General features: G+C 39.0%; 1 protein-coding gene and 2 long non-coding RNA genes across 6 annotated transcripts in view; 1 reads left to right on the forward strand and 2 right to left on the reverse strand.

Annotated features, from left to right (window-relative positions):
- On the reverse strand, positions 1-22,342 carry DIPK2A (divergent protein kinase domain 2A). 4 transcript variants are annotated; one of them, XM_055569419.1, is made up of 4 exons: positions 22,223-22,342; positions 21,108-21,245; positions 5,681-5,984; positions 1-2,927 (listed from the first exon to the last, which is right to left on the reverse strand). In XM_055569419.1, exons 2-4 carry the CDS (start codon positions 21,156-21,158, stop codon positions 2,596-2,598), a joined length of 687 nt encoding a protein of 228 aa, XP_055425394.1. In that variant the 5' UTR covers positions 21,159-21,245; positions 22,223-22,342; the 3' UTR covers positions 1-2,595. The 4 variants fall into 4 exon arrangements, with proteins under 4 accessions (XP_055425394.1, XP_055425393.1, XP_055425396.1 ...); XM_055569418.1 differs by having other exon boundaries at positions 21,108-22,334; XM_055569421.1 differs by lacking the exon at positions 21,108-21,245 and having other exon boundaries at positions 22,223-22,267.
- LOC129644076 (uncharacterized) lies at positions 15,897-18,028 on the reverse strand. Its single transcript, XR_008710728.1, has 2 exons — positions 16,872-18,028; positions 15,897-16,137 (listed from the first exon to the last, which is right to left on the reverse strand). It is a non-coding gene; the product is annotated as an uncharacterized LOC129644076 (long non-coding RNA).
- Positions 22,133-25,478, forward strand: part of LOC129644075 (uncharacterized) — a 9,488-nt gene continuing 6,142 nt past the window's right edge. Inside the window, exon 1 of the long non-coding RNA XR_008710727.1 lies at positions 22,133-22,274. This is a non-coding gene — a long non-coding RNA (uncharacterized LOC129644075). The remainder of the gene's footprint in view (positions 22,275-25,478) is intronic.

Consider the following 25,478-nt stretch of genomic DNA (forward strand, 5'->3'; position numbering starts at 1 on the left):
TGTGGTTCTTAAAGTATTCTTTATTAAGATTATTAAAAGTTGTAGAAACAACTTTATATTATAAAGGCACAGGGAGACAGTTCTGATAAAATATTCAAATTAAACAGTAACTTACAGTACAAAAGACAATTTTAATGCACATACAAACCCCAAATGTCTGATTCAAAAATATTTTACTGTGTCTATTAATGGGCAATGATTAAAAATATAAATTGCTACTGTATAATAAATATCTGATAGTGAACATCTTGATAGCAAAGTGAACAAAATATTTATTGCTTTTCATATATATATTTTTCCCTGTAATTTAAAATTCCTAATTCTTTTATTATCTTCTCAACTCTTCCAAAGATAAAAGAAATTCCACATAATCTCACAGGGGAAATGGTAGTTATCAAAAACTACCTCAAGAAGCAATCACTGCTGGCAGTGTTTTCTCACTTCCTGTTCTGCAATCACAGTCGCCCTTCCAAAAAGTAAGATAAATGTTTGCTAAACAGTAAGACAACTGCTCTAATGACTGGCATTCTAAGGTTTGTAATGAATACTTATACAAATATAAAAGGTGCTCCATTTTGAAATGTGTATTTTATTCGAAGTTTTGAGCAAGAGGCGAATGTCTGACAAGTAACTTTACCTACTCTCCTCCAAAGTTTTCCAAAGCTGTAAAAAGTCAGCTTAGTAAAATTTCCAGCACTTGAATATTTCTTTGAGGGCTAGTTGGCATATGTAATGTACTAATGTATTAAAATTAACATAATGCAATGTATTTTATAAGGAAGAGATCTTACCCTTCTTCCAGTTTTTAAACTGGGATTAACTTTATTGATTTCCTCCTGCTCTTTCTTTAGCAACAGTTATAGATAGTACAGGTAGAACATCCATCACAACAGTAAAAGAACATGAAAGCAACATCCTAATGAATGCTATTTCAACTTAAGAAATATCCACATTAAAGTCTTTGATAATCATTGTAAAGTTACTTAACCATATGTCATGTTCAGACAGTGTGTAGCAGCTAGTAATGTACCTGGCACAGAGTTGATGCTCAATAAATAGTTGCTGAATGAAGGAAAAAGAAAAACTTGGCTTTGGTTGTGCATACTTTAATCACGTTCTGATTAGAATAAGATCAGTCTAGAACTAAATACTGCACACTACATCAAACTTTGCTGTAAACAAAAGTTACGATTTCAAACAGAAAAATATCACCTACGTTAGCTTTAGCCAATTTATATATACATATATTTTAACTTTAAAAAACACCCGAGAGAAATTTCACACATTTGTTAATTTTTATCCACATACTTAAATTTGATGTTGTTGATGGTTAACAATTAGGTAATGGAGACCAAGTTGGACAGACTGGCTAATAAACCTGTCTGCTTTATAGTTAGAATTATTAGTCCATCAATAAATTAAAAAGTTATGATGCCAGATTAAACTCAAACAATGACTACCACGCTGATTTTTGCAAAACTACCACACTGAAGTTACAGAAATGTAACTGAAGTTACATATGTTTGGAAGTAGTAGCACAATTTTTCAACATTAAAGAATAACCAGGAAGATATGAATTTAATAATGACAGACTCAAAATATTGGAAGTAGGACAGTAAGAATAAGTAGGTGACCAATTTTAAAATCTAGGACTAGGTCTAATATTTCTTTGGCATATGCTTACTATCCTGGACAAGTTAGCATTTAAAAAATACTGTGTGTTTTTTTTTTTTCCTCTCAATTAAATTAACATTAAGGTATAGATTGCTAGTATACTCTTAAAGCATTTTAAGGGACAAAAATGACATTTTGCAACATATGCCAAAGTTCATATTTAGTGTACAGTTATAATTTATTGGCAGAGGGATGTAACTGTTAAATAACCTTAAATGATCTCATGCAATGGTGAAGCCACAGAAAGTGGGAAGAAATATAAGTATTTACACAATAAAATATTCAGTTTTCTGAAAACTGAATTCTGTTTTTTCGGAAAAACACAGTAAACCTAGGAATCCTAACGGTAAATATGTACCGCATAGCACTGAATGAAAACTAGCCCAACTGTAAATGAACACCTATAGTAACCTGAATGTGTAAAATTTAATAAAAAACATAAAAATGGAAGAGAAAAAAAAAAAAAACCCCTACACATCAGAAGGAAAAAGTAGCCTATAAAACAGGCCATAATCTAACTTGATATTCAAAGTAAATAAAAGAGATTCACAAAATCATGACAGTAATGCAAACTAAGTCAAGTACCAAGTACCCTTTGATACACAAGCCAATGTAACTATCAGACTCATTTCCAATAGCTTAACAATACTCATTAATCCAGTCAGGCATTCAGGGGCTGAAGCGCTCAACGAGAGCTCAAGCCTCCAAAGTTTAAGAACAAACCCATCTGCAGAAGCAGCGTGTGATTTCTGAAATCATGTCTTATTTTGGTGGATGTTAACGTAAGATCTGTCAGTGCAAGTTTATCAGCCATTTGGAAGTATTACTTCCAAATTTCATTTTTCCGGATAGGTTTTGGTAGTTTTCGTTTTTAGCCAGTGCTATGTAAATGAAGAAAAGGAAAGACAAGTTCACCGTAGACTACCTCACATTGTTACTTAATTGTGCTAGATATTCACGCAGTTCTTTCGCAGCCTGGAATCTGCCGTAGCGCTTCTTTGGGTTGGCGCACTCATCCAGCAAGGCCTCGAGGCGGCCGTCTTTGGCAATTTCACTTGGTGGATCATGGAGGAGTCCTCCAGAAGTGCCACGCCACGTAGCGTGTCTGGATAAGAGGTTCTGACAAACAGCATAATAATTGTGGTCCACAGTGGCACGAGCACAAAGAATTTCTTTTGAAAATGATAAGCAAGCCTCCTTATCACAGTCATCAAATTTGCTTTCATACCATACATCCCAATTTTCAGGCTTATCTGTGAAAATGGAAAGAAGGAGAAAGAGAAAAATACATTTTAGAAGGCTTTTCATTGTTTCCCAAAATGTAACATTTGACTAATGAACACAGTAATGTTGGTTCTTAAAACTATATTACATTAAACATTTAAATATATTAATTTCTACACAGACATTTATAAGGAGTCCACCAAGGCAGGGGAGAAGGATCAGACAAGGGTCTCTCCATACTAAAGGCCAAAGGGTTCAGCTTAGAGTGAAACTCTCCATGATACAGAGAAAGTGCCACATGCAAGTCTGACATAGTGCTGCATGAGTACAGAGCAAGCAGTACCAGTGCCTGAGACTGCAGAAAGCCGCACAGGGAACAACTGATTGAGGCTTTGAAAGATAAACAAGTCTGAAAAGAGGGAAAACAGCATGCTAGGCCCAGGGTACAGTATGTACCAAGGCATGGATCTAAGGGGTTGGCACAGCTGGTACATTAAGGAAATAACAAATTCACTGTCGCTAGAGCACGAGACAGGTGACTGGGGAGGAGGCACAGGCAATGCTAGAGAAGAAGGCTGCACCTCCTGTGGTCATGACCACGATCTAATAGAAATGTAACTCGGGGCTGAAGACTGGAGGTGCTAGGATGATGACAACAAGAAAGAAGGTCCAGGAAAAAAAGTCAGACTGTAGAAATACTTGATACAAAAATTAACAGTAAAGTCTAAGGTTCTAACTGGATGACAAAGTAGACACTGTTAATACAATATTAATATTTTATACATACAGAATAATATAAAGTAGCTGTGAGGTGTTCAGTAGAAAGATTCATTCAAGAAACTTAAAAGGCCACTATAGCGGAAGCATTAAGGGCACTGGAGTTATGTTAAAAATGAAGCAGAACAAGGCCAAGTCACATAGATTATTCTCTGGTAAAGTGTATGAATTTTAGTAGACAAACCACTGGAAGTCATTACAAGCATTAAGGAAGGGAGTGCTAAGATCAGATTTATGTTTTGAAAAAGAAACTACCTGAGTAGGAGGAAACCAAAGGAGGAAATAATTTCAGAAAGCTGTTACTAATCGGTCACTTCACAAATTTGCCAATTGGGTGACTGCAAATAGTAACATGATTTTCTAAGTCAGGTTTAATGGGCTGAGAAATGAATGGACACTGAGGAAGTAGAGAAAGGCAGTAAGCAACTTTTAAAAATAGAGGGAAAGCAGGAGAGAATCTTATGCATACTTGTTTATGGGAAAGTAAGAAAAATTAGATTTTAAGGAGGAGGGTGGGAAATGAAGAAACTAACTGATGCAACAAGTTCTCAACGAAGGATCTATTTTCTCTGGAAAAAAATGTGTATTGCTTTTACTAGTTTAGATGATAAAGGGAAGGACATTAAGGGAGTTGCCACAACAAAACCACAATCTCCCTGTAAAGGTCATTTACTAGAAAGAGTTAAGAAAAGAGGGTGAATAAATAAATGCAGCCTTTTGCAAAGTTTCTATTTAGCCAGCTCTACCATGAGACATTTGAAAAGAATTAGCCAGAGCTAGAAAAGCACTGGAGCAATGCTCACTGTATGAAATTCAAAAATACAGAAACTATATTGTATTCATCCAAGGTCAGGAATTAGTTGGTACAAAATTGTAACATGTATTCCAGGAATGCCCACGGTTAAAAAAAAAAATTTACAAAAAAAATACTTTTACAAATACTGGAATAATAATGTTGTAGAGTTTAGGCAAGTTGCACAACTCTGTGAATATATACATTAAAAAAAAAAAAAACTGAACACTTGAAAAAAAAGCACAGTTTAAGCTGCTGTAACTTCCACAAATGTATAAAGGGGTTAAGTGGGGAATGATGTACTCAGAGCAGGGCATCCACTCCCTGTGAAAGGGTCTGCATGGCAGATAAGAAAGAATCAGAAAGTAGTTTTCTGAGTATGGAATCGGAACAAGGCATTGAGAAAAATCAAGTATTTAACAAGATAAGCTGAGATAATGTAAAATGTGTCAACCTAATACATTGCTGTTACACTCACTGCATTCCACAGGTGCCACAAGCTTTTGGTCTCTTCATCAACAGACCCACATGACAGGAGGGGGTTAAAAATACAAGGCTTTTACCGTGGAACAACAACCCTTCGGTTTCTTTTACTAAGTACATTAGTTATAGAACCACAGGCTTTGTCCTTGAAACTAAAATTCCTATGACACTTTATTTTGAAAACACTTTAGACATTCTGCCCACCTATCCAGTGAAGAGTTCATAAATAAATGAAAGCAAAGTTTAATGTCAAACCAAAGTTAGAGATCTGCAGTGCTAGGAATCATCTACATGATTCAAAAGGAAAAAAAGAGTCACTGGAGGGACCTCACAGAAAAAATGAAACACAGAATATTACTGTAAGAGAATCCACAGAAAAACAGACTCTACAAAAGCAGTATAGTCTCTCTGGTAGCCTTTAACTAAATAAAAACTTAATACTGCATTAGAGTCCTAAACCACAGCACACAGCAGACAGTATGGAAGAGATGTGTACACACACACCCCACACACAGTATATCTGGGTCCATTTGAACCTGAAGTATATTTTACTATATATGGACAAAATGTGACTAAGAGTACAACTCTAATAAATCAGTATTTGTTTACCGGTCAAATAAAACAAAGAAAGATGCAAGGCTGCTTTTTAAGGAGGAAGTTTTAAAAATCTGCATCATATAAATGTAAACATTTGACATAGGAAAAAAAACCTACAAGTTATATACTTACTTTGTCTGATTAACCTTTTGTCAGCAACCAAAACGTTTTCAGCGTCCACAATGATTACCTTCCCATCTCTAGGACCAACTGCAAAATTGTCAAAGCTGACGTCCAGGAGGTAGAGTGCAAATTCAAAGTCATTGTTTGTGAGCTGCTCTGCTATTTCCATTAACTGCCAAGCGAGGTCAACTCGTTTCTCCCATGGTGCATTAAAGTAACTCCACAGTTCTTCTCCAACATAATTTACAGCCACCATTCTTCCACAAGCTCCAAGATATTTTGCAAATGGCCAACCTTCATCAGATGGAAAACTCTACAAAAGAATTATCTTCATTACAAGACATTCTGATGAGGATATCCTAGGTCTATCCCCAGATCCTCGCAGTAGAGATTTCTGCTAGGCATGAGCTTGGATTTTCTTGTTATATTCAATAGTTCAAAAGAGATAAACATTTTTTTAATTGAGGTATAATTAATTTAAGATGTGATGTTAATTTCTGTTATGCAGCAAAGTGATTCAGTTATATGTATACATACATTCTTTTAAAAAAAATATTCTTTTCCATTATGGTTTATCTCAGGATATTGAATACAGTTTCCTGTGCTACACAGTCGCATCTTGTTATTTATCCAATTCTATATGTAATAGTTTGCATCTGCTAAGTCCAAGTTCACCCCTCCCTCACCCCTCCCCTTCCCTTTGGCAAACACAAGTCTGTTCTCTAGGTCTGTGAGTAACTTTATTTCTTTTTTTAACTCGTACCATTACTATGGACTTGAAATTTTTTTAATAGATTACCTCACATTATAAAGCTAAAATAAGTCTTTCTTATTGAAATCTCAGAATCAAATTGATCAACAAAACACAAGACACCTTATTACCAGATCTAAAAGTAGAGATGTTTTCCTTTATCTTTTTGACTAATGTATGTACAATCAACCAAAACTTTCTTTTGAATGAACAGGACAGCACACCTATTAGCCAGGAAGTGTTACCAGGCATCAGGCACTCTGTTATGCTGGCAGTAAGAGTAAACTACACTGTCTCTAAACTAAAAATTTTAGAAGACAAATACCAAACAAATAACTATGAGTGTAATTAAGTATTAGTTACAAAAAAATGGTTCTGGTCCTAAGAGTCTTTAATAGGGACCTCATCTAGTCCAGAAGCAGGCAGGAGAGGAATGCAGAGAAAGATTCTTGGGAAATGTCTTCTAATCTGTACCCACAGGTTGGTAAAGAGCAGTCTGATAACCTACCATGCAATCTCCACTCCAAGTATCTCTGATGCCAAGTTAGCTTTGCTTCCTTTTCCAATGTCACCACATTGTCTATTCACCTTAAATCCAACTTCAAAATTATTTATTCTCCTGATCTTGCCAAGATTTTCTAATGGATTTTTTAACTACTAGTAAGATTAACATCCTAAAACAAAACTTTTCCAGGATTATAAACAAGTTATTTTCAACCTAAGTAAAATGGCAGGCTTCTTGTAAAGTACTCTGCAGTACTGTAACACCCAGCTACAAGTTGAAAAAAGAGCAAAAGGAAGGAAGTAATGCTTTAAACAACTGTTGGAAGATCACGTGACCAGAGGCGTTTTTAAAGAGCTATTTTTCAGAATAGTGAAGTGAAAGTCACTCAGTCATGTCCAATTCTTTGCGACTCCCATGGACTATAGAAGGCCATGGAATTCTCCTGGCCAGAACACTGGAGTGGGCAGCCGCTTCCTTCTCCAGGGGCTCTTCCCCACCCAGGGATGGAAGCCAGGTCTGCATTACAGGCAGATTCTTTCCCAGCTGAGCCACTAGGGAAGCCCTTTCAGTACAGTCCTTTCCTTAAATTAGAGGCAGATGATATTTACACAGATTGCAGGGCAAACAAAGCAAAACACTACAGAATATAAATATAGCCTACTTCTACTGCTAAAAATTGAACAATCTACATAAGAGCCAGAGATGAGGCTCTTCTGGGAACTCAAGAAAGTAGGTGGGTGATATTAATTTTACTCTGAGCTTTTATAAAATTGACAAAACTCAGTAACACTCTTACTTTAAAACTTGTATCAACTTTAAAACAAAGGATTTATAGAGTCATACTTCATCCACAATTGCCTGTTTTCATGTGTGCTTCCTTTTAACTATCAAATGTACAATAACTGTATTTGTTCTTTGTATATATACCTTTTCTGTTTAAATTTCAATATCTGCAGTTTTGTGATGTAATACTAATTATGTAAATTAAAAATTTAGACATGTTAGTATGAATCTTTAAATATAGTAAATGAATTAATTCATTTTGTTCACAGACAATATCTACTGATTCTTTAGTAATTAGAGGAAAGTACATTTTTAATCTTATCTGAGATTTTAAAACTTCTTGTGGGCACTAGGGAAAGTGACAGATTGCTCATTTCCAATGTGACATGCAAAAACTGCTAACCACACATTATTTTCAGCTTTTCCTCCCAACTTAAAATACCTCCATAATCTTGAAAATTTATAGGCAAAATGATTACAAAAGATTTAACTATTTCTCAGAAGTATTCATGTATAAAATCTGATATATAAAACAAAAGCACTGAAAATAACTAAGTATGTGAGATTACACAGTTTTGCAGTGCAAAAAATAAAGAACTCCTCCACATACACTATTGGCATATTATTCACATGCCATATTGTCAAACAGATACAAACATATCTTTGTGAAACTAAAATGGTCTTTGACAACAGGAGAAAAGGGAACCCTGCCAACATCTGCACATGTACAAATGCCTCCTTGTTTTTGGAGCCTTTCCAAGTGAACGACAGTCAAATATATACCTCATTACTCAAGTCCCTCGTGGAAGAGAATAAAATATATGAACAAATGTCATATTGAGCAACTTTATATTCATATAGCAATTTCTGACAATGTTAGATGAAATCATGTTATGCCTCATTTTAAGAAGAGCACAACAATTCTTTCATATAATTTGCTACCAAATCTTTTGGAAGAACTTTAACAAATGAATTCACATCACTTGCTCATATGAAAAGAATTTTTCATTGAATAATCAAAAGTCATACTTCATTAATAAGAACAGAATTCTACTGAGCATTCTATTGAAAATGCTCCAAGGAAGCCAAAATATTTATAATTTGTATTTAAAACAATTCTGGCTTAGAACCAAATGTACCATGATCAAGCAGAGTTTGAGAGACAAAAATTTTAAGATGTTACCACTTGGATTTATTAAATATATTAAGCAGTAAGAAAGAAAACATCTTACTTCCTGATTACCAAACTCCCACAGTGCATAAAACACAGTAGCTAGGATAAGAAGTATACTGCTGAGGTTCACTTTTTTTTTTTTCTTTAAACAAAATCTTAAAAATCTGCCCATTGTGCTGGGCAGATTTTCAAACTGCCTAACACAACAGGCACACAATTTCAAGTAACTTGAAATAAAATGTGTTTCATTTTTTACTTATATTTTTACTTTACTTTTTATTGATGTATAGGTGATTTACAATATTATGTTAGTTTCTATTGTACAGCACAGCAATTGAGTTTTTATTCTTTTCCCTTTTAGGTTATTTCAAAATATTGAGTATAGTTCCCTATGCTAGAGTAGATTCTTGTTGGTTATCTATTTTATATATAGTAGTGAGTATATGTTAATCCCAATCTAATTTATCCCTCACCCACTTCTCTTTTGGTAATTATAAATTTGTTTTCAAAAGTGTGCAAGTCTCTGTTTTTGAAATAAGTTCATTTGTATCCTTTTAAGATTCCACATATAAACAACAATATTAATATGATATTTGACTTTGTCTTGCTTAGTTCACTTAGTATGATAATCTCTGGGTCCATCCATGTCGCTGCAAATGCCATTACTTCACTCTCTTTATGGCTGAGTAATATCACATTGTGTATATATACCACATCTTCTTGATCCATTCATCTGTAGGTGGATATTTAGGTTGCTTCCATATCTTGGTTATTCTAAATACTGCTGCAAGGAACCATAGGATACATGTATATTTTGGAATTATGGTTTTCTCTGGATATATGCCTCAGAGCAGGATTGCAGAACCATATGGTAACTCTTCCCTGGTAGCTTCCCATATGGGCTTCCCTGGTGGCTCAGTCAGTAGAGAATCTGCCTGCAATGCAGGAGACCTGGGTTTCATCCCTGGGTCAGGAAGATCCCTTGGAAAAAGGAATGGCAACCCATTTCAGTGTTCTTGCCTGCAAAATTCCACAGACAGAAGAGCCTGGTGGGCTAGAGTCCATGGGGTCTCAAAGAATCAGACATGACTGAGCGACTAACACTTTTACTTTCTTTCATGGCAACTCTATTTTAGTTTTTTAAGGAACCGCCATACTGTCCTCCATAGTGGCTGCACCAATTTATATTCCCACCAACAGTGTAGGACGGTTCCCTATTCTCACGCTCTCCAGCATTTATTACTTGTGGACTATTTGATGACAGTCATTCTGACCAGTGTGAGGTGTAAGTCATTACAGTTGTGACTTGGTTTTTCTAGTAGTGGTGCTGAGCATCTTTTCACGTGCCTTTGGCCAACTGTATGTCTTCTTTGGAGAAATGTCTGCTTAGATCTTCTGTCTATTTTATGATGGGGCTGTCTGTTGAACTGTCTGAGAAAATGTGTGTATTTTACAGGATTATTTACTAGTGGAAAAATGCATATAAATACTTTTCATCTGAAAGAGAGTCTTTAAACCTGGAATGGTTTAAATTCTAACTGGATTAGAGGAACTCCAATTAATTGTTCAGGGTTTTTCATCAGGTTTGAATATGTCATACAGTATGCAAAGTTATAACTAAGTATTAGTTTAAGATTACACAAAGACACAAAGTGGTTAAAAAACATTTATTATTCTATTACTGCTTTTTTTTCACATTTAAGTGGGTGACCACCCAAAGAAAGTCTGAGTATTACTACCAATGTAATAATTTAAAATGGAAATTTAAGTATAAAGTCAAAAATGCTTAACTCTAAGATTTAGAGCAACATTAAATGCTTTCACTGTTAACTGACACAGTATGTTGAATATGAAACCTAAGATATCATCATGTCTAGGTACCTTTTAGCTTAAAATCAAGGTTTCAGAAACTACTAGGATCATCTTCATTTTATGAGAAAATAAAATATATACAATCAATACAGTAAAGAGACAATTCAGATATTTTATATTTTTTAAGATATATAATATTTGATAAACTTTCTATATTTAAAGGGTAAAACAGTATATAAGCAGAAAATGGACTTGAAATCACTCGTCTAGCTTCTAAGTTTCACCTTTACCTCTGCCTCTCACTAGCTGTGTGATGGTGGCAAAGTCAAAACTTTTTAGCGCTTTAGTCTCTTCTCTGTAAAACTGGAATAATACTTGCCCCTATTCATCAGGGCCATCAAAGGGAAAAAAGTATGAAATGCTAAACTGTAAAAAGGCTTGGTGCTATGAGAGATGTCTAGTGCATCTACAAGCAGTAAATACACAGATTTAAAACTTGGTAATATGTATATACATAAACACAGCACTGTAATTTGATTTTCATTTATAATAGGTAAGTACCACAAAGTAAATTCTAAACGCTGACATCTCTATCACATCTATTGATTAAAACCAAAAGTCACAATGCTTTGTGGACCCCTCATGTGACCAAATGGGATGTGCAATCTAAAAATTCTAGAGTTGGAGGGTACTCAAGTTTTAAATACAGTTCAACTTTATCAGCATATACCTTAAGTGAGTTGCCTCAAGTCACAAAGGTAGCAGGGCTTCCCTAGTGGCTCAGTGGTAAAGAATCCTCCTGCCAATGCAGGAGCCACAAAACACATGGGGAGCCGCGAGTTTGATCCCTGGGTCAGGAAGAACCCCCAGAGGAGGAAATGGTAACCCACTCCAGGATTCTTGCTGGGATAATCCCATGGACAGAGAAGCCTGGCAGGCTATAGTCTATGAGGTCACAAAGAGGTGGACATGACTGAGCATGCATACACACACACACGCAAGTATTAAGGGGTGAAGTCAGGCTAATATAATCCCTCGATCCCAACATTCCTGTTTCAGAAGTTTTCAAATTTTGGAAAGGTGACAGTATGCATGTTTCACATTCATATTATGCAATGCTTCAAGGACTTTGGGATAGCACCTTACAAGAAAACATTTTGCTGCAAAAATACCATAAGCTTATTCATCCCAAGTTGGATAAAGCACATGAATTACCTCATGTGTTTTCACATTTGTTTTTTAACTTGACAAGGCCTATTTTTCTTCACTTTTTAAATCTAGAATTACAGATAAGGTCAACACACATTTCAGTGACTACTATAAGAAGCTGGACTAAAAGGCAATGAGAGTTACTGTGGAATGAAAATCTTGAATTAAAAAAAATCCTATATCAAGCATTTCCATTGGAAATGCTAAGAGTTGCAAACAAAACATAATCCTGTTCTTAGCAAGGCTTTTTAGCCTGAGTTGGGAAGATGATTATAAACATATATAAATGATAAATTCTGGAATTTGTAACAAATCACAGAAAAGTACAGAAGATGCTGAGAAAGAAAAACAGGGACCTATTTTAAACTGTGTAGTAAAAGACAGCCTCTCTAAGGAAGTGCTACTTAGGGAGAACTCTAAATGCTGAGCATAATATTACACAGATTGAGGATGAGGCAGGAAGAATGTCGCTGGAATATGTTAGAGCCAGAAACTGTCTTCTCAGAACTGAAAGGAAAAAAAAAAAAAAAAAGGCCAAAGAAGCTGCAGTGAAATGAGGAGGGAATGGCTTGAGGTAATGGGGTCTGGACAGGGAGGTAGAGATTAGATCACAATCATGTTGGGAATTACAGAATAAAACACAAACTCCCCAACATGGTCTACATGCCATGAAAACACCAAACAAGTGTCAAATCTTTAACATTCAGAAACATATTACTTACTAGAGTTAATCAATATCCTGTGGTATATAACCTTTAATCAACAGCCACTGTCCTACCATATTAATTAGATCATTTTATTCTATTATATAAGAATACAGTCCTGAAAAAAGGAGACATGGGATGTGTAAGTAAAACTGACAAAAAAACTAAAGTCAACCCTAAAATGTTCATGGTCTATTATCTTTTACTCTCTTTACATGACCAAAAGTGGGGTTTGCATACTAAGTTTAAAAGATCGTAATTCCTTTAATACAAAAAATATAAAATATTTTATAGCCATTTATTATCTCACAACATGCCATTAAAAAGAACATAACTTTGCAGTTTGCCTAAAAAGGAAATGTGTTACACAACTGCAAGACTGATTTTTTTTAAAAGGAGAAAATTTCTAGTAAAAAGATAATGACTTGAAAAAGAACTCATAAATAATCAAACATATAGTCTAAAAATCTAGTTACAGGTTTTCCAAAGAACTGGCATTTCTACTCATACACACAATTTAAACTTGAGATCATTTCTAGAGAGTAAATTACCAAAAGCATACAAAATGCTTAGAGGTTCAATCTGAGCTTCAAAATTATTTTTAAATGCCAAAATTTGAACAAAATCCCATTGTAGTAACGCATGTTATAACAGCTGTTCATAGAGATTAGTCAAATGTTCTGGTGACAGACTAATGTGTTCACAGTTTTGTGAACTGTCTAGAGGGGGAATACAGTAAAATTACTGGAATGATTTAATGGTTACCTAATTTTTGCTAAAACTTCTTTAAGACCTCAGCTTCTTAATTTATACTGCCAAATAGTAGCCAAAATCCATTGCAAAGACTGTAGGATCTTAATAATCTCAAGATTTTCAAGTCACAGGATATGTTCCATTTGTTTCACTAAGTAATTTTCTGAATGCCATTTCCACCCACCTAGAATTCCAACAATATTAAGCAATGTCTTGAAAATAGCAAGGTTGTGTTATTTCACTGAATATCGTGTCCAACAGCTAGCTGTATCTAAAATAGGAAACTAATGTCAAAACACATCAATGACAAAAAAACCTACCAAGTTTAACAGAAACAACTCATCTTTTAGAATAAATATCTTAAGAAATATTCTTCCATACCACCAAAAAAAAAAAAAAGAAAGAAAGAAACCAAAATTGCTTGGCCAATAAAATTTTAAATATATATTTACTAGTCTCAACTGACCTCATGAGAACTAGCAACTGTGATTCATGTTTTTAAGTTGAAAGATATACCTAGGAACACTATACTCAAATATTTCTAATAAACTGTCAAATGGGGGAAAATAGGTATAAGCAGCTTCTTTTAGACCCAATAACCTAAGAATGCTACTTCATACTTTCTTTAGTCAAGATCTGACTTCTTTAATCTGCAAATAGAATAGTACTAACTTCCCCTCTTCCCTTTAAAACACAAACTGAATTAATACAGCCCTTCAGAAGTATAACACAGTATCTGCTAGGAGCATAGTATCTCTCTGCATTAAATACCTGGTGCCTGGTTTTGAATGTGTATTCCTTTGTCTTAAATTTAATATGACCACGACAAAACTCTTGGTTCTCCCTCCCCCAAAGCCATTCCTTCTCTGGGCTTCCTCAGCAGTAGTTGCTTAGACCAAAAACCCTGGTGATATCCTTTATGTTTCTTTCTCTCATACAGTAACCCATTCCCATCATCAAGTCCTATCAGGTATTTCTCCAAAACATACCATATCTAACTGCAACCACCTTAATACATACATACCAAGCTTTCTCCCACAAACCAGGGCAAAAGCCTTTGATGCCTTAAACCATTCTCCACAAAGCACGCGCTGCTAAAAACACATTTATTGTTTCCCACTGCTCTGAAAACAAAATTCTAAACTCATGAAGCATGTTTACAAGGTCACACACAATGTGGACCTTGCCTACTTCTATGATCCTGTGTTCTACCAGGCTTTTCTACTCCCATGCTTGATCCTGCTTTGGAACCTCTGAATTTGCCCTCAGAATTCTGTACCACTGGCTTTTTCTCATCATTTACATCTCAGCTAAAATGTCACTCTTAAATTCTGACCACTGAATTTAAAATTGTATCTCCAATCCAATTCTCCATTAGAGGAATCTGCTTTGTTCTTTTTACAGTATGTAAAATCTAAGATTACCTTGCTCTTTAATTGTTTGCTGCCTATACCTAATGCCCCAGAAAGCAAAGAATCCACAACTGTGCCCTGGCCTGTCATCTTTACTATACCCTAAGGGCACAGAGGTCAGTTCCCAGTACTACTTGTCAATGCCGCACAATTCCTGTCAGATCTCCCTCAGATAATACATCTTTTAAGATTCCATCTCGGAGTCTAAGAATGCCAAGAAAAACCTTGACTTAACCTCTATTTTAAAATTATTATTTACTAATGTACTAAATAGAATTATTAACTTTATGACTTACAGAGAAAAATTAAACTATTTGGTTTATATTATTGAATCCTTATAAAAACTATGTTTAATACAATAGTCATCATCATATGGGACAAATCCTTAATGCCCTTTTAATTACTATTCCAAAAAAACTATGGCCTGAAGTAGCATCTACATAGGTATTTTTGATGTATGTATGTATATATAAAGAGGATGACATTTAAACATTTGCCATAGGAAGAGTAAAATTTATATATTTCTAAGACGGATGTCATGGTGTACTACAGAACTTTCAGATCAGATCAGATCAGTCGCTCAGTCATGTCCGACTCTTTGCGACCCCATGAATCGCAGCACGCCAGGCCTCCCTGTCCATCCCCAACTCCCGGAGTTCACTCAGACTCACGTCCATAGAGTCAGTGATGCCATCCAGCCATCTCATCCTCTGTAGTCCCCTTCTCCTCTTGCCCCCAATCCCTCCCTTTACTCATGTCTAAAAGTGAAATAAGCTGATTTGCAAAGTAATAATATACTGTAAAAAACTTTACAATTAAGGATATTTTACATATATTATCTGAATAATTCTCTCCTTTAAAACAATTCATTGGATAAGTATTAACATTCCTATTTTACCCATTTAAAAACTCAGGGTCTGAACCATCAAGTGACTTGCTCATTGCCACCCTACAACTTTGTGGTGGTCTAGAATGCTATTTCAATACTGCCATCACCACACCTCCTGGTCCCTGTGAGCATAACCCCATTTATCCTCAGAACTCAATTCCTCTGTGAAATCCTCCCTGGTATTTACTCCAATGAAGGTACACTTAGATGTCCCTCCCTAAATGAGTCACCTGACAGGGTGCAAAGTATCTTTATTGGTAGGGCTAATTATACTATACTGATTTTAATTAGTCATTTATATACCTGCCAGCTACACACAGCTAAGCTACTTGCTGCCCAGAAAGGCCTTTTCAATCCAAATACCTTCTAACAGACTATTTACCAAACAAGCAAACAAACAAAATTCAGTTCTTCTAAGTCCAGGGCTATAAGTCCAAAGAGTTTCCAGCTGCTTCACAGATAAACTCCTGTGATCTATAAAAAAGACATAAAATGTGGATAAAAAATTTGATTACATAATTTAAAATCTTTCAAAGTCTATGATCAGGGTGAATAACTATCCTAATTTTATGCCAAGAATTTACTGTTTTAAGACAGTTTACAATCATTTACTAAAGTTCATTATGTATAGGGCTTATATTCTAAGGACATATTAGTTTTAGTGTGAAAAGTAAAGAAAGAAAACATGCCAGTATTCTGTGAAGAATAAGCAGCAATAACAGCAATATAGGAAGGAGCCAGAGACCAGAAGCCAGAAAATCAGAAAAACCAGTCTGATGATTCCCTGAAAAACTGACTCCCTATTAATGTATGAGAGGAATACGTGCTGACCCATGCAATGGAAATACGAGGGAAAATAGTTCAAATGTTAGACGAAAAAATATTTCTGCACTTTCAGAACTAATAATGGCCAAAAGATAGGAATATAAACAGAAAATAGGCCAGGGTATCAAATGATTTTGCTCCATTGATCTGGAAGTATTTTCCTATGGATGATCATCTGTTTCCACAATCTTTTCAAAATAAAAGTCTCCTTTTTGAGACCTGGGTTACACACAGATGTTATTTTTTTGTTTGCTCTGTCACTAAGCTCAATCAAGTGTCAATAAAACCTCTGTTAAAAAGAAGAAAAACAGAAGGAAAAAAAAAACCCTCTAGATATAAGCTTATTCATTCATTAGATTAAAAAGTAATCTATTCAGCACTACCTAGTCAGAAACATCTCTGAAGCCTAAATCTGAGAGTGTGGTTACCACAGCAGCAATCACTGGTAGAGAAGTAGGTGGCCCCTTAAACTCTGGTTTGAAAAGCAACTCCTGAGACAACGTCTGGAACATCCTTTCTAGGTGCCACTGCCCCACAAGAACCTTAGCTACCCTTAGCTCCAGACTATTTTCCTTTAAAGGTAGTCTCAAATTTTGATTTGTTTTAACCTGATTTCATCTGTGTAAAAATTGGGGCTAGGAAGACAAGCTTGAAACAGGGCTAGCTAATCTGGCCTCTGACCCGTATACGCTATCAGGAATCAAGTACCAAACCTCTGACTCCCTTCTAGAAGAGCTTAAACCCACCAGTTAAACTCAAGTTCAGAAGCAAAGTGACAATTTCAGGTTGAGAGTGTAAGAGTCACAGGGTGTTGAGGCTGAAAAGGAAAGATCTAATCCAATAATCTCATTTTATAGATAAGTAAAGGGGGTCCCACAAAAAGTTCACCAACAGTCCAAAGTAAAAAAATCAGCTAAATGGTCATAATCTGTTTACGTCAAAAAGTGCATCTTAGTACATCTTAAAGATATATTCCTCACCTACAGAAATTATTCTTAAGGGCAGACACAACATTCACTCCAAGTTTAATTATAAAAATTCATCTTGTAATGTAGGAATGGACTAAATTAGTGAAGTAAAGGTATGGTTAATATTCAAAAGCATAACTATTTTTAAAGTGATCCATATTCCAGACAAGCTTCAAAACTTTTAACCAAGTGCATTAGATAATTAAGTTACTTTTACTTATTTAATATCTAAGCACTTTCTAATTATTGAGTGCTTACTATGCATTAAGCACTATACAAAATGCTTTCCATTTATTATGTCATTTATAAGAACTGAAGGTTTAAAATCTATAGCTTAAACAATGATAGTTACATACTTTAAAAATTAAAGAAATCCTATTAAAAACATGATTTAGAAAACAAGACAAAATTCTGCAAATAAGACAAATTCCCACATTCTTGCCCTTAAACAACAAAGAGCTTTCTTATTTCTATAGATAAGACCATCTTCACTATCTCTGAGTTATAAAGTCAGAGATAACACTTTGAGCTTCAGGAAATCCAGACAGCATTTTTCTCCCTCACATACTCACAATGTTTATAAATTCAAGAATAGGTTAAGTACAAATACTGGTAAAAATTTTATCAGTAACAGAAAACATCTTGCTATCTCGCGAAATACTTCATTTTTAACTATTCCAAGAATGCTGCTATACATTGTATTACAAAGTCCCTCTCTGCATTTTCCCCCATAGATTATGGCAAACTTGATATGAAATATACCTCTAGGTAAAGTAAAACTGTGAAGAGGAAAAGAAGGTATCAGAGTAGAAGATAAAGGTTCTAGCATTATCCTGCTGATGCTTATAATTTTTCCTTAGAGCTAGGTAAGCTGCTGTAAGCTAGTAAAACTATCCAACAATGGGAAAAGAGTGATACTTCTGATTCATTTCACATTGGGAAATTTACACAACAAATCTGTACAGCCTTACATAGATAAATTAGGTCCATATCGTATCTTGCAGACATTTAATACCATTCATGTCTCCTTTCAAGGCATAACAGAAACTTAGGTTTTTTACTGTTTCTTAAAATCTGAAGAGGCAAATTGAATGGCCAAAATCACACATACTTCTCAGTTCTTTAGTACCTTATCAAGAGATTTTTAAATGTTTATTTTTGGAAGCATGTTTACTACATGGAAACTCTTGTTAAGAACAGCTTGGTGAATTCAGTTTAAAATACTTTTTCTCCCAAGTAGTTAATTTGGGGGCAATATAAAAAAATCTAGTTTTTCACCAACTGTCCAAAAATTCAATAAGTAGCTCCCTCTCCTGGAAAGAGAAAAAAAAAAAGGGAGTTCCTCGTTAAGCTGTAAAACACACACTTGTACTTTTAAAAATATTTTTAAAAAACCCATGAACCCAAAAATATATATAAATAGAGTCAAAAAAATAAACATTCCTATGACTGACTGGTACTAAAGGCCTCAAATCTGTATTTCACACAGCATGTAACTAGCTATAAAACTAAATTAACATTTCAATTTACAAACAGCCGTCAATAATGTTGATACATGTATTTCCTCATATGCTAAAAACAAACTCTTATCCTATAATCCACCTAGCCACATGGTCAAGTGATTGTGTCAGTAAGTTTAAATTACAAAAATATAACTGATCTTTTTTTTTTTTTTTTTTTTCAAGTTATCTATCACTAAAGATGAAAAGAGAAGAAAAAGTTTAAGGGAAGAGTTAATCAGAAAACATACTTGACAATCTCAACTGTAAAGTAAACTGAAAATGGCAAGACAACTTCAGGCTTCAAAAACATGTGTTTCCTAAATAAAGCATTTATCTCAGTGCAAACCAAATGTCAATATTTCTCATATTAAAGTGACATACATTTATAGAACTACATGTACAACATTCTTAAAGTGTTAGTTCTAACATCAGCAGAATCATCTGATAAAAACCTTTTAATATGCAGCTATTACTATAGGTGCAGAAAACATGTATTATTAAGGAAGATCTTTACTAAATTTTTGGATCCCAGAGAATTTGACAGACTACTCAGCAAACTATATTGTTAGAGGTGTCTCCAGAGACCAAACTTGCTAACATAAACATCTATTTCTCAGACAGAAAAGGCAGCTTAAATGGAAAGAAAAAAGTTTTAAATCAAAATGTACGCATTAAACACTTCAGAGGCTAATTTTGCAACTACCAAATAAAGTAATTTCTTCAAGAAAAGTTTAACCAGTTTTATATCCTATTCACTGATAAGAGAGCAACATTTAATATACAATCTGTACTTTAATCCATTACATACGTCCTATGACTCCTTAAAATTTACTACAGTTTTAATTGAGGCAAAATACTTATCTTGTGTTAAAATTATTTGGCTACGCTAATCAAACGATGCTGGTTTCTTTTGGCTAAGTTGGGCAGCGAAAAACTTGAGAAAAGCAAGCCATATAAATGAATACTGGACATTTCTATACATGCACTTTAGATTAAAAAAAAAAAATGCAACCCTGTACAAACCTCCTAGAGCCATTGGTGACATTCTTAGCAGCGCAGACAGGGCGTGAAGTATATCAAAATTACTTGGGATTAGTTTTATGGCATGTTCCCCCGGCCCCCACCCTTTGTATTTGAAATACAGCACAATTGGTACGGGGAAGGAGCAAGGTAACTTTCCCTGAGGTTATCAGGAGAGATCACACCCCCCAGTTGCTAAAACTGTCCAAGGACACCGCACTAAAGGCGAACGGGAACGTGTATAAACTCAGTAACTTTCCCCAAGGTAAACACAGTTTTGAGGGATTCTGTTTTCTTTTTTGGCTGTCACCGCCAGTAGAAAGATCACAGCCTATTCCCTAAGTCACGAGAGAGCCAATACGTCAAGTAGGAGAGAGGTGACTCTTCTTGCCCTGGCCTAACACTTCATCTCCTCCCTGCGGCCAAATTACCAAACGAACAGAGGTCACCGATCAGCATGAAAATGTCCGTCCTGACACCCTAGCAGCCTCAACTCCAACGTGCCTTATTTTTCCTCTTCTTAATCCCACCCAAAGCACACGACTCAAGGATGAACCCCACCCCAACCACGATCCCCATTTTCCAACCTCATCCTCCCAGTCTGGCTGCCCTGATGATGTGCCAGGTGAATGAGCTAAGGAATAAAACAAAGACAGACTTCGGGGCCGAAGTTAGGGCAGCCGGCGCGGGGTACTAAAGAGGAGAGCAAAAAACACTTGACACGAGTACTAAGAAAAAGGTCCAAAGGCTCGAGAGCTCGCCGCGGAAGCGCAAGCCCGGGCGGATCAAAGCAGAAAGGCAGGGAGGGAGAAGAGCCCCGGGAAACGGGTCGAAGAGACATTTTGGGAGCGAATGAGAGACAAGCTCCCTCTGGCGTTGAAGGATCCGCAGTCGGATCGGAGATGCGCCCGCGTCCAGCTGACCAGAGCCGACTCACCCTTAGGCGGGTCGCCCTTCGCAACCCCGCACTGCGCCCCGGGTCCCCCTGCGCCGCCGCCTTCCCACGCCCGCCGCCGCGCCGCGCCGGGTCCAGACAGGGCGACCAGCGCGGGCGGGGCCGTTTCTCCCGACTCCCCTTCCCCGGGCGGCCCTCCCGGCAGGACGCTCCCAACCGGAACCCCGCGCCTACCTGTAGCACCAGAGGCTCGGGGTTGAAGGCCAGGGTCAGCAGCAGCTGCATGCGCTCCGAGTCCTTGAGGTTGCGGAGCAGGAAGCTGCCCGAGTCCTTGGTCTCGGCATAGCGGCGCACCAGGCGGTCGAGCAGGCGCTGCGAGGGGCAATGCACCAGGTCGGACCAGCCCTCCACCGCCTCCGGCGTGAGCAGCCGCACGTCGCCGTTGAGGCGCGCGAACTCGGTGCGGGGCATGGCCTGGAGCAGGTCGCAGCGGGGCCGGCCGGTGGCCCGCTTGCAGATGCTCTGGTCGAGCTGCGCCAGCTCGCGCTGCGAGCCGAGGCGCTTGAGCACCACTCGGCGGCGGCCGCCCTCGCGGGGCTCGCCGTACTGCGCGAAGTAGACGTTCTTCACGTTAAGGAAGTCCAGCAGGCGCAGGCGGCCCCACGCCTCGAACACCACCTGCCCGTTGAGGAAGCGGCGGCACCAGCTAGTTCCGAAACAAGCCGGGCACTTATTGAGCTGCAGGAAGCGCCGGTCGGCCAGCTCGTTGCGCTGCCAGGAGGCGAGCAGCGACGGCGAGTGCAGCACCATCAGCACCAACAGGCTGCCCAGCGCCGCCAGCTTCAGCGAGCGGGACAGGCGGCCCAGCTTCGGGGGCACCAGGCGCCACATCCCGCCCGCCGCCCGTCCGCCAGCACCCGGAGGGCGAGGGCACCCCCGGGGCGCCCCCGCCGCGCCGAAACCCGGAGAGCGACCGGCAGGGGCCCCCGGGCGAGAGAAGGAGCAAGGCGCGCGGGCTGGGGCGGGAAGCGGAGTAGGTGTGTAAGAGAGAGACGGAGAGCGGGAACCAGCCGACCCGAGCAGGCTGCGACTTCTCCCAGTCACTAGTCTCCACAACTCTCGAGCTCCCTCCTCCGAGCTCCCCGCCCTCCGACTCCGGCGGCGCCTCCTCCAAGCCAGTCAAGTTATACAGCAAGGGGAGGAGGGAGGGAGCGCAGGGACTCGACGGCCGCGCACCCGCGTCCGCCGTGCGCGCACGCGCACTACTCGCTGGGGGCGCGAGAGCTGCGGCGGAGGTGGCCGCCTGCGGGACGAGCGAGGTCTCTGAGAAGAGAAAAGGAGGAACTCACGGAAGGGGAAGCTGGAATGACTCACACCGAAAAGTAGCAACAGTGTAGGAAGGTGGGAAGGATGAGGTGCCCGCGCGTCCCTGACGCCTCACGCCCCGGTTCGTGCGCGCTGACTCTCCAGAGGGAGAGCGAGGGGGCAGGGGGGCGGGGCTGGCGGGGCGGAGCTAGCGCGCCGCCGAGAGAGCGTCTGCGTGGGCTCCCGGGGGCAGCTTTGGGGTGGGGGGAGGGTTGCTCCACGGGGCGGAGCTTGAGCTTTTGGAGGCGGGGTAAACTCGCAAGCTCCTGTAGTGAAATTATTTAATACTTTTAGTAACAGTTACTCTTTTCTGATTGTTGCCTTTTACTAGGACCTGTTTTTTGCCGTTGTGCAAACAGTCACTTTAGAGGGAAAAAAATAAAGGAGCCGCAGAAGCCTATTGCAAGCCCCTGCCCTCCGCACGGCGCGCCGTGGGTGGAGGCCGAGTAGGCGGGGCGGCGTGCTCTCCAGGCCTTATACGGGTGGGGGCGCGCGCCCGGGGGCGGGGTGAGGCGAGGCCGCGGCGGGAGCTGGCCTCCCCCTGGTCCCGCGCGCCGCTCACTCCGGGGGCGGGCCTGCGAGGAAAACGTGGGAGAGGGCGTGAGTTGTGGCGGGACTATTTAGGGGCTTCACCTTCGGCATCTGTCACGTCTGTGAAGACATCTTAAATTAAAGCTGAGTGGGCACCAGGAAAGAGAAGTCTGCGAGGCAGCGTGATAAAAAATGGCAAAGCAGGATGAAGAGAGAACAGACGCGGCCTGGCGTCGCCGGGAAATCTGCCCTAGCCACTGCGAAGGAGCTGGAACTAGCAGCTAATTTGCTCTCGCCAGCTTTCCCAGCCGGTTTCCTTCAACTGAAGGCGTTTTCTTTAACTCCGGGGAGTCTGTCCCAGGGCCTCCCTTGAGGCGCGGGCGGGCCCTTACTTCCCCCCTCGGACTCAGGCCTGCCCCAAGAGCCCCAACGCGTTGCTGTGACGGTAGCCATGGGGACCCGGGCTGCCTGGTGCTCCACACCTGCACCTTGGCTCAGCTTCACGCCACGACTACAAAAATAACTCGGAAATCTGTAGCTCCAGCGCCTTATTTTGGTAGAAGTTTAAGGGAACCCAGAGTCTACAGTAGCTGAAATATGCAGTTATAATGCTTTTCAGTTTTAGCGCTAAAGTAATTAAAATGAGCAGTTTTTCTGATGCACAAATGATTCCTCATGCGGTGTTAAAATATCTGGGTTTTAACCGAGTTAATGATAGGGGTTGAACAATGATGTTTAGGAGACCCATTCACTGGCATGTAGAAATCAACTCTAGAAGGGCTTAATGAAAAAAGTCTGTACTGGTTTCTGTGTGGTGTTCTCAACATTGTTTACTTGTAAAAGGAAGAGCTATACTCGAGGAATACTGTTGTAATCAGCATTTTGACCTTCGTGATATAAGAATTCAAACTTTGGGGGGAAAAAACATACTTGTACAATTAATAAATATATTCAGCGTAGAAGTGACTTTTAAATGATGTTACATTGACTCCAGACAAATTGGGCGGTTTTAGTTCTTTCAGTATGTACAAAGTGACTGCTGAAGAAGTTTGATAACGCTAAGGATTTTTTGAAGCCTTGGCAGTAACTTGATTTAACTTACTTTCAGAGCATCCCATAACTTCATGAAATGTAGACTTATGAACAATATCTCCATTGAGAGTTTGGTGTGATTGGTCTGGAGATGTCAGCTCTGCTGCTGTCTCTGCTGATTTGTAAACTGGGCTGCTACTGCTGCTGCTAAATTGCTTCAGTCCTGTCCAAGTCTGTGTGACCCCATAGACGGAAGCCCACCAGGCTCCCCCGTCCCTGGGATTCTCCAGGCAAGAACACTGGAGTGGGTCGCCATTTCCTTCTCCAGTGCATGAAAGTGAAAAGTGAAAGGGAAGTCGCTCAGTCATGTCCGACTCTTAGCGACCCCATGGATTACAGTCTACCAGGCTCCTCCATCCATGGGATTTTCCAGGCAAGAGTACTGGAGTGGGGTGCCATTGCCTTCTCCGAGTAAACTGGGCTAGTTATTACTAAACTGCAAAATTCTTATCCCTAACATCCTTTCTTCCTGTCATTTAGATATGTTCAATCAATACTAGAGGATTTATGTGGAATTGCTTTAAAACAATAAAAGCACTACATACATTTCAATATTTTTATTTAGAGTGAATGATTCCATTGGAATTATTGCCAGTGATAAAGCTGAGAGAATTGAGGTATAATGCAAGACTATTCCTGGAGGAGGGCATGGAAACCTACGCCAGTATTCTTGCCTGGAGAATCCTATGGACAGAGGAACCTGGTACAGTACAGTCCACAGGGTCGCAAAGAGTCAGACTTGACTGAAGTGACTGAGCAGGCACCCAAGACTATCTAGAGGATTCAGCTCAGCTCAGTCCTCAGTTGTGTCCAACTCTTTGTGACCCCATGAATCGCAGCACACCAGGCCTCCCTGTCCATCACCAACTCCCAGAGTTCACTCACTCATATCCATAGAGTCAGTGATGCCATCCAGCCATCTCATCCTCTGTTGTCCCCTTCTCCTCCTGACCCCAATCCCTCCCAGCATCAGAGTCTTTTCCAGTGAGTCAACTCTTCGCATGAGGTGGCCAAAGTATTGGAATTTCAGTTTCAGCATCAGTCCTTCCAATGAACACCCAGGACTGATCTCTTTAGAATGGACTGGTTGGATCTCCTTGCAGTCCAAGGGACTCTCAAGAGTCTTCTCCAATACCACAGTTCAAAAGCATCAATTCTTCGACCCTCAGCTTTCTTCATAGTCCAACTCTCACATCCATACATGAGCACTGGAAAAACCATAGCCTTGACTAGACAGACCTTTGTTGGCAAAGTTATGTCTCTGCTTTTGAATATGCTATCTAGGTTGGTCATAACTTTCCTTCCAAGGAGTAAGCGTCTTTTAATTTCATGGCTGCAGTAACCATCTGCAGTGATTTTGGAGCCCCCAAAAATAAAGTCTGACACTGTTTCCCATCTACTTCCCATGAAGTGGTGGGACCAGATGCCATGATCTTCATTTTCTGAATGTTGAGCTTTAAGCCAACTTTTTCACTCTCCTCTTTCACTTTCATCAAGAGGCTCTTTAGTTCCTCTTCACTTTCTGCCATAAGGGTGGTATCATCTGCATATCTGATACTTCTCCCAGCAATCTTGATTTCACCTTGTACTTCTTCCAGCCCAGTGTTTCTCATGATG

Source organism: Bubalus kerabau, chromosome 2, assembly GCF_029407905.1.
Source record: "Bubalus kerabau isolate K-KA32 ecotype Philippines breed swamp buffalo chromosome 2, PCC_UOA_SB_1v2, whole genome shotgun sequence".
NCBI classification, from domain to species: Eukaryota; Metazoa; Chordata; class Mammalia; order Artiodactyla; family Bovidae; genus Bubalus; species Bubalus kerabau.

What these genes read in the sequence shown, in the direction of transcription:
- DIPK2A (XM_055569418.1), bottom strand. Translation starts at nt 21,764, where the DNA reads ATGTGGCGCCTGGTGCCCCCGAAGCTGGGCCGCCTGTCCCGCTCGCTG. An exon ending in CCGAGCCTCTGGTGCTACAG is followed by an intron (nt 5,985 to 21,107) that starts GTAGGCGCGGGG and finishes ATTCTTTTGTAG; the next exon opens with AGTTTTCCATCTGATGAAGG. An exon ending in CAAAAGGTTAATCAGACAAA is followed by an intron (nt 2,928 to 5,680) that starts GTAAGTATATAA and finishes CCATTTTCACAG; the next exon opens with ATAAGCCTGAAAATTGGGAT.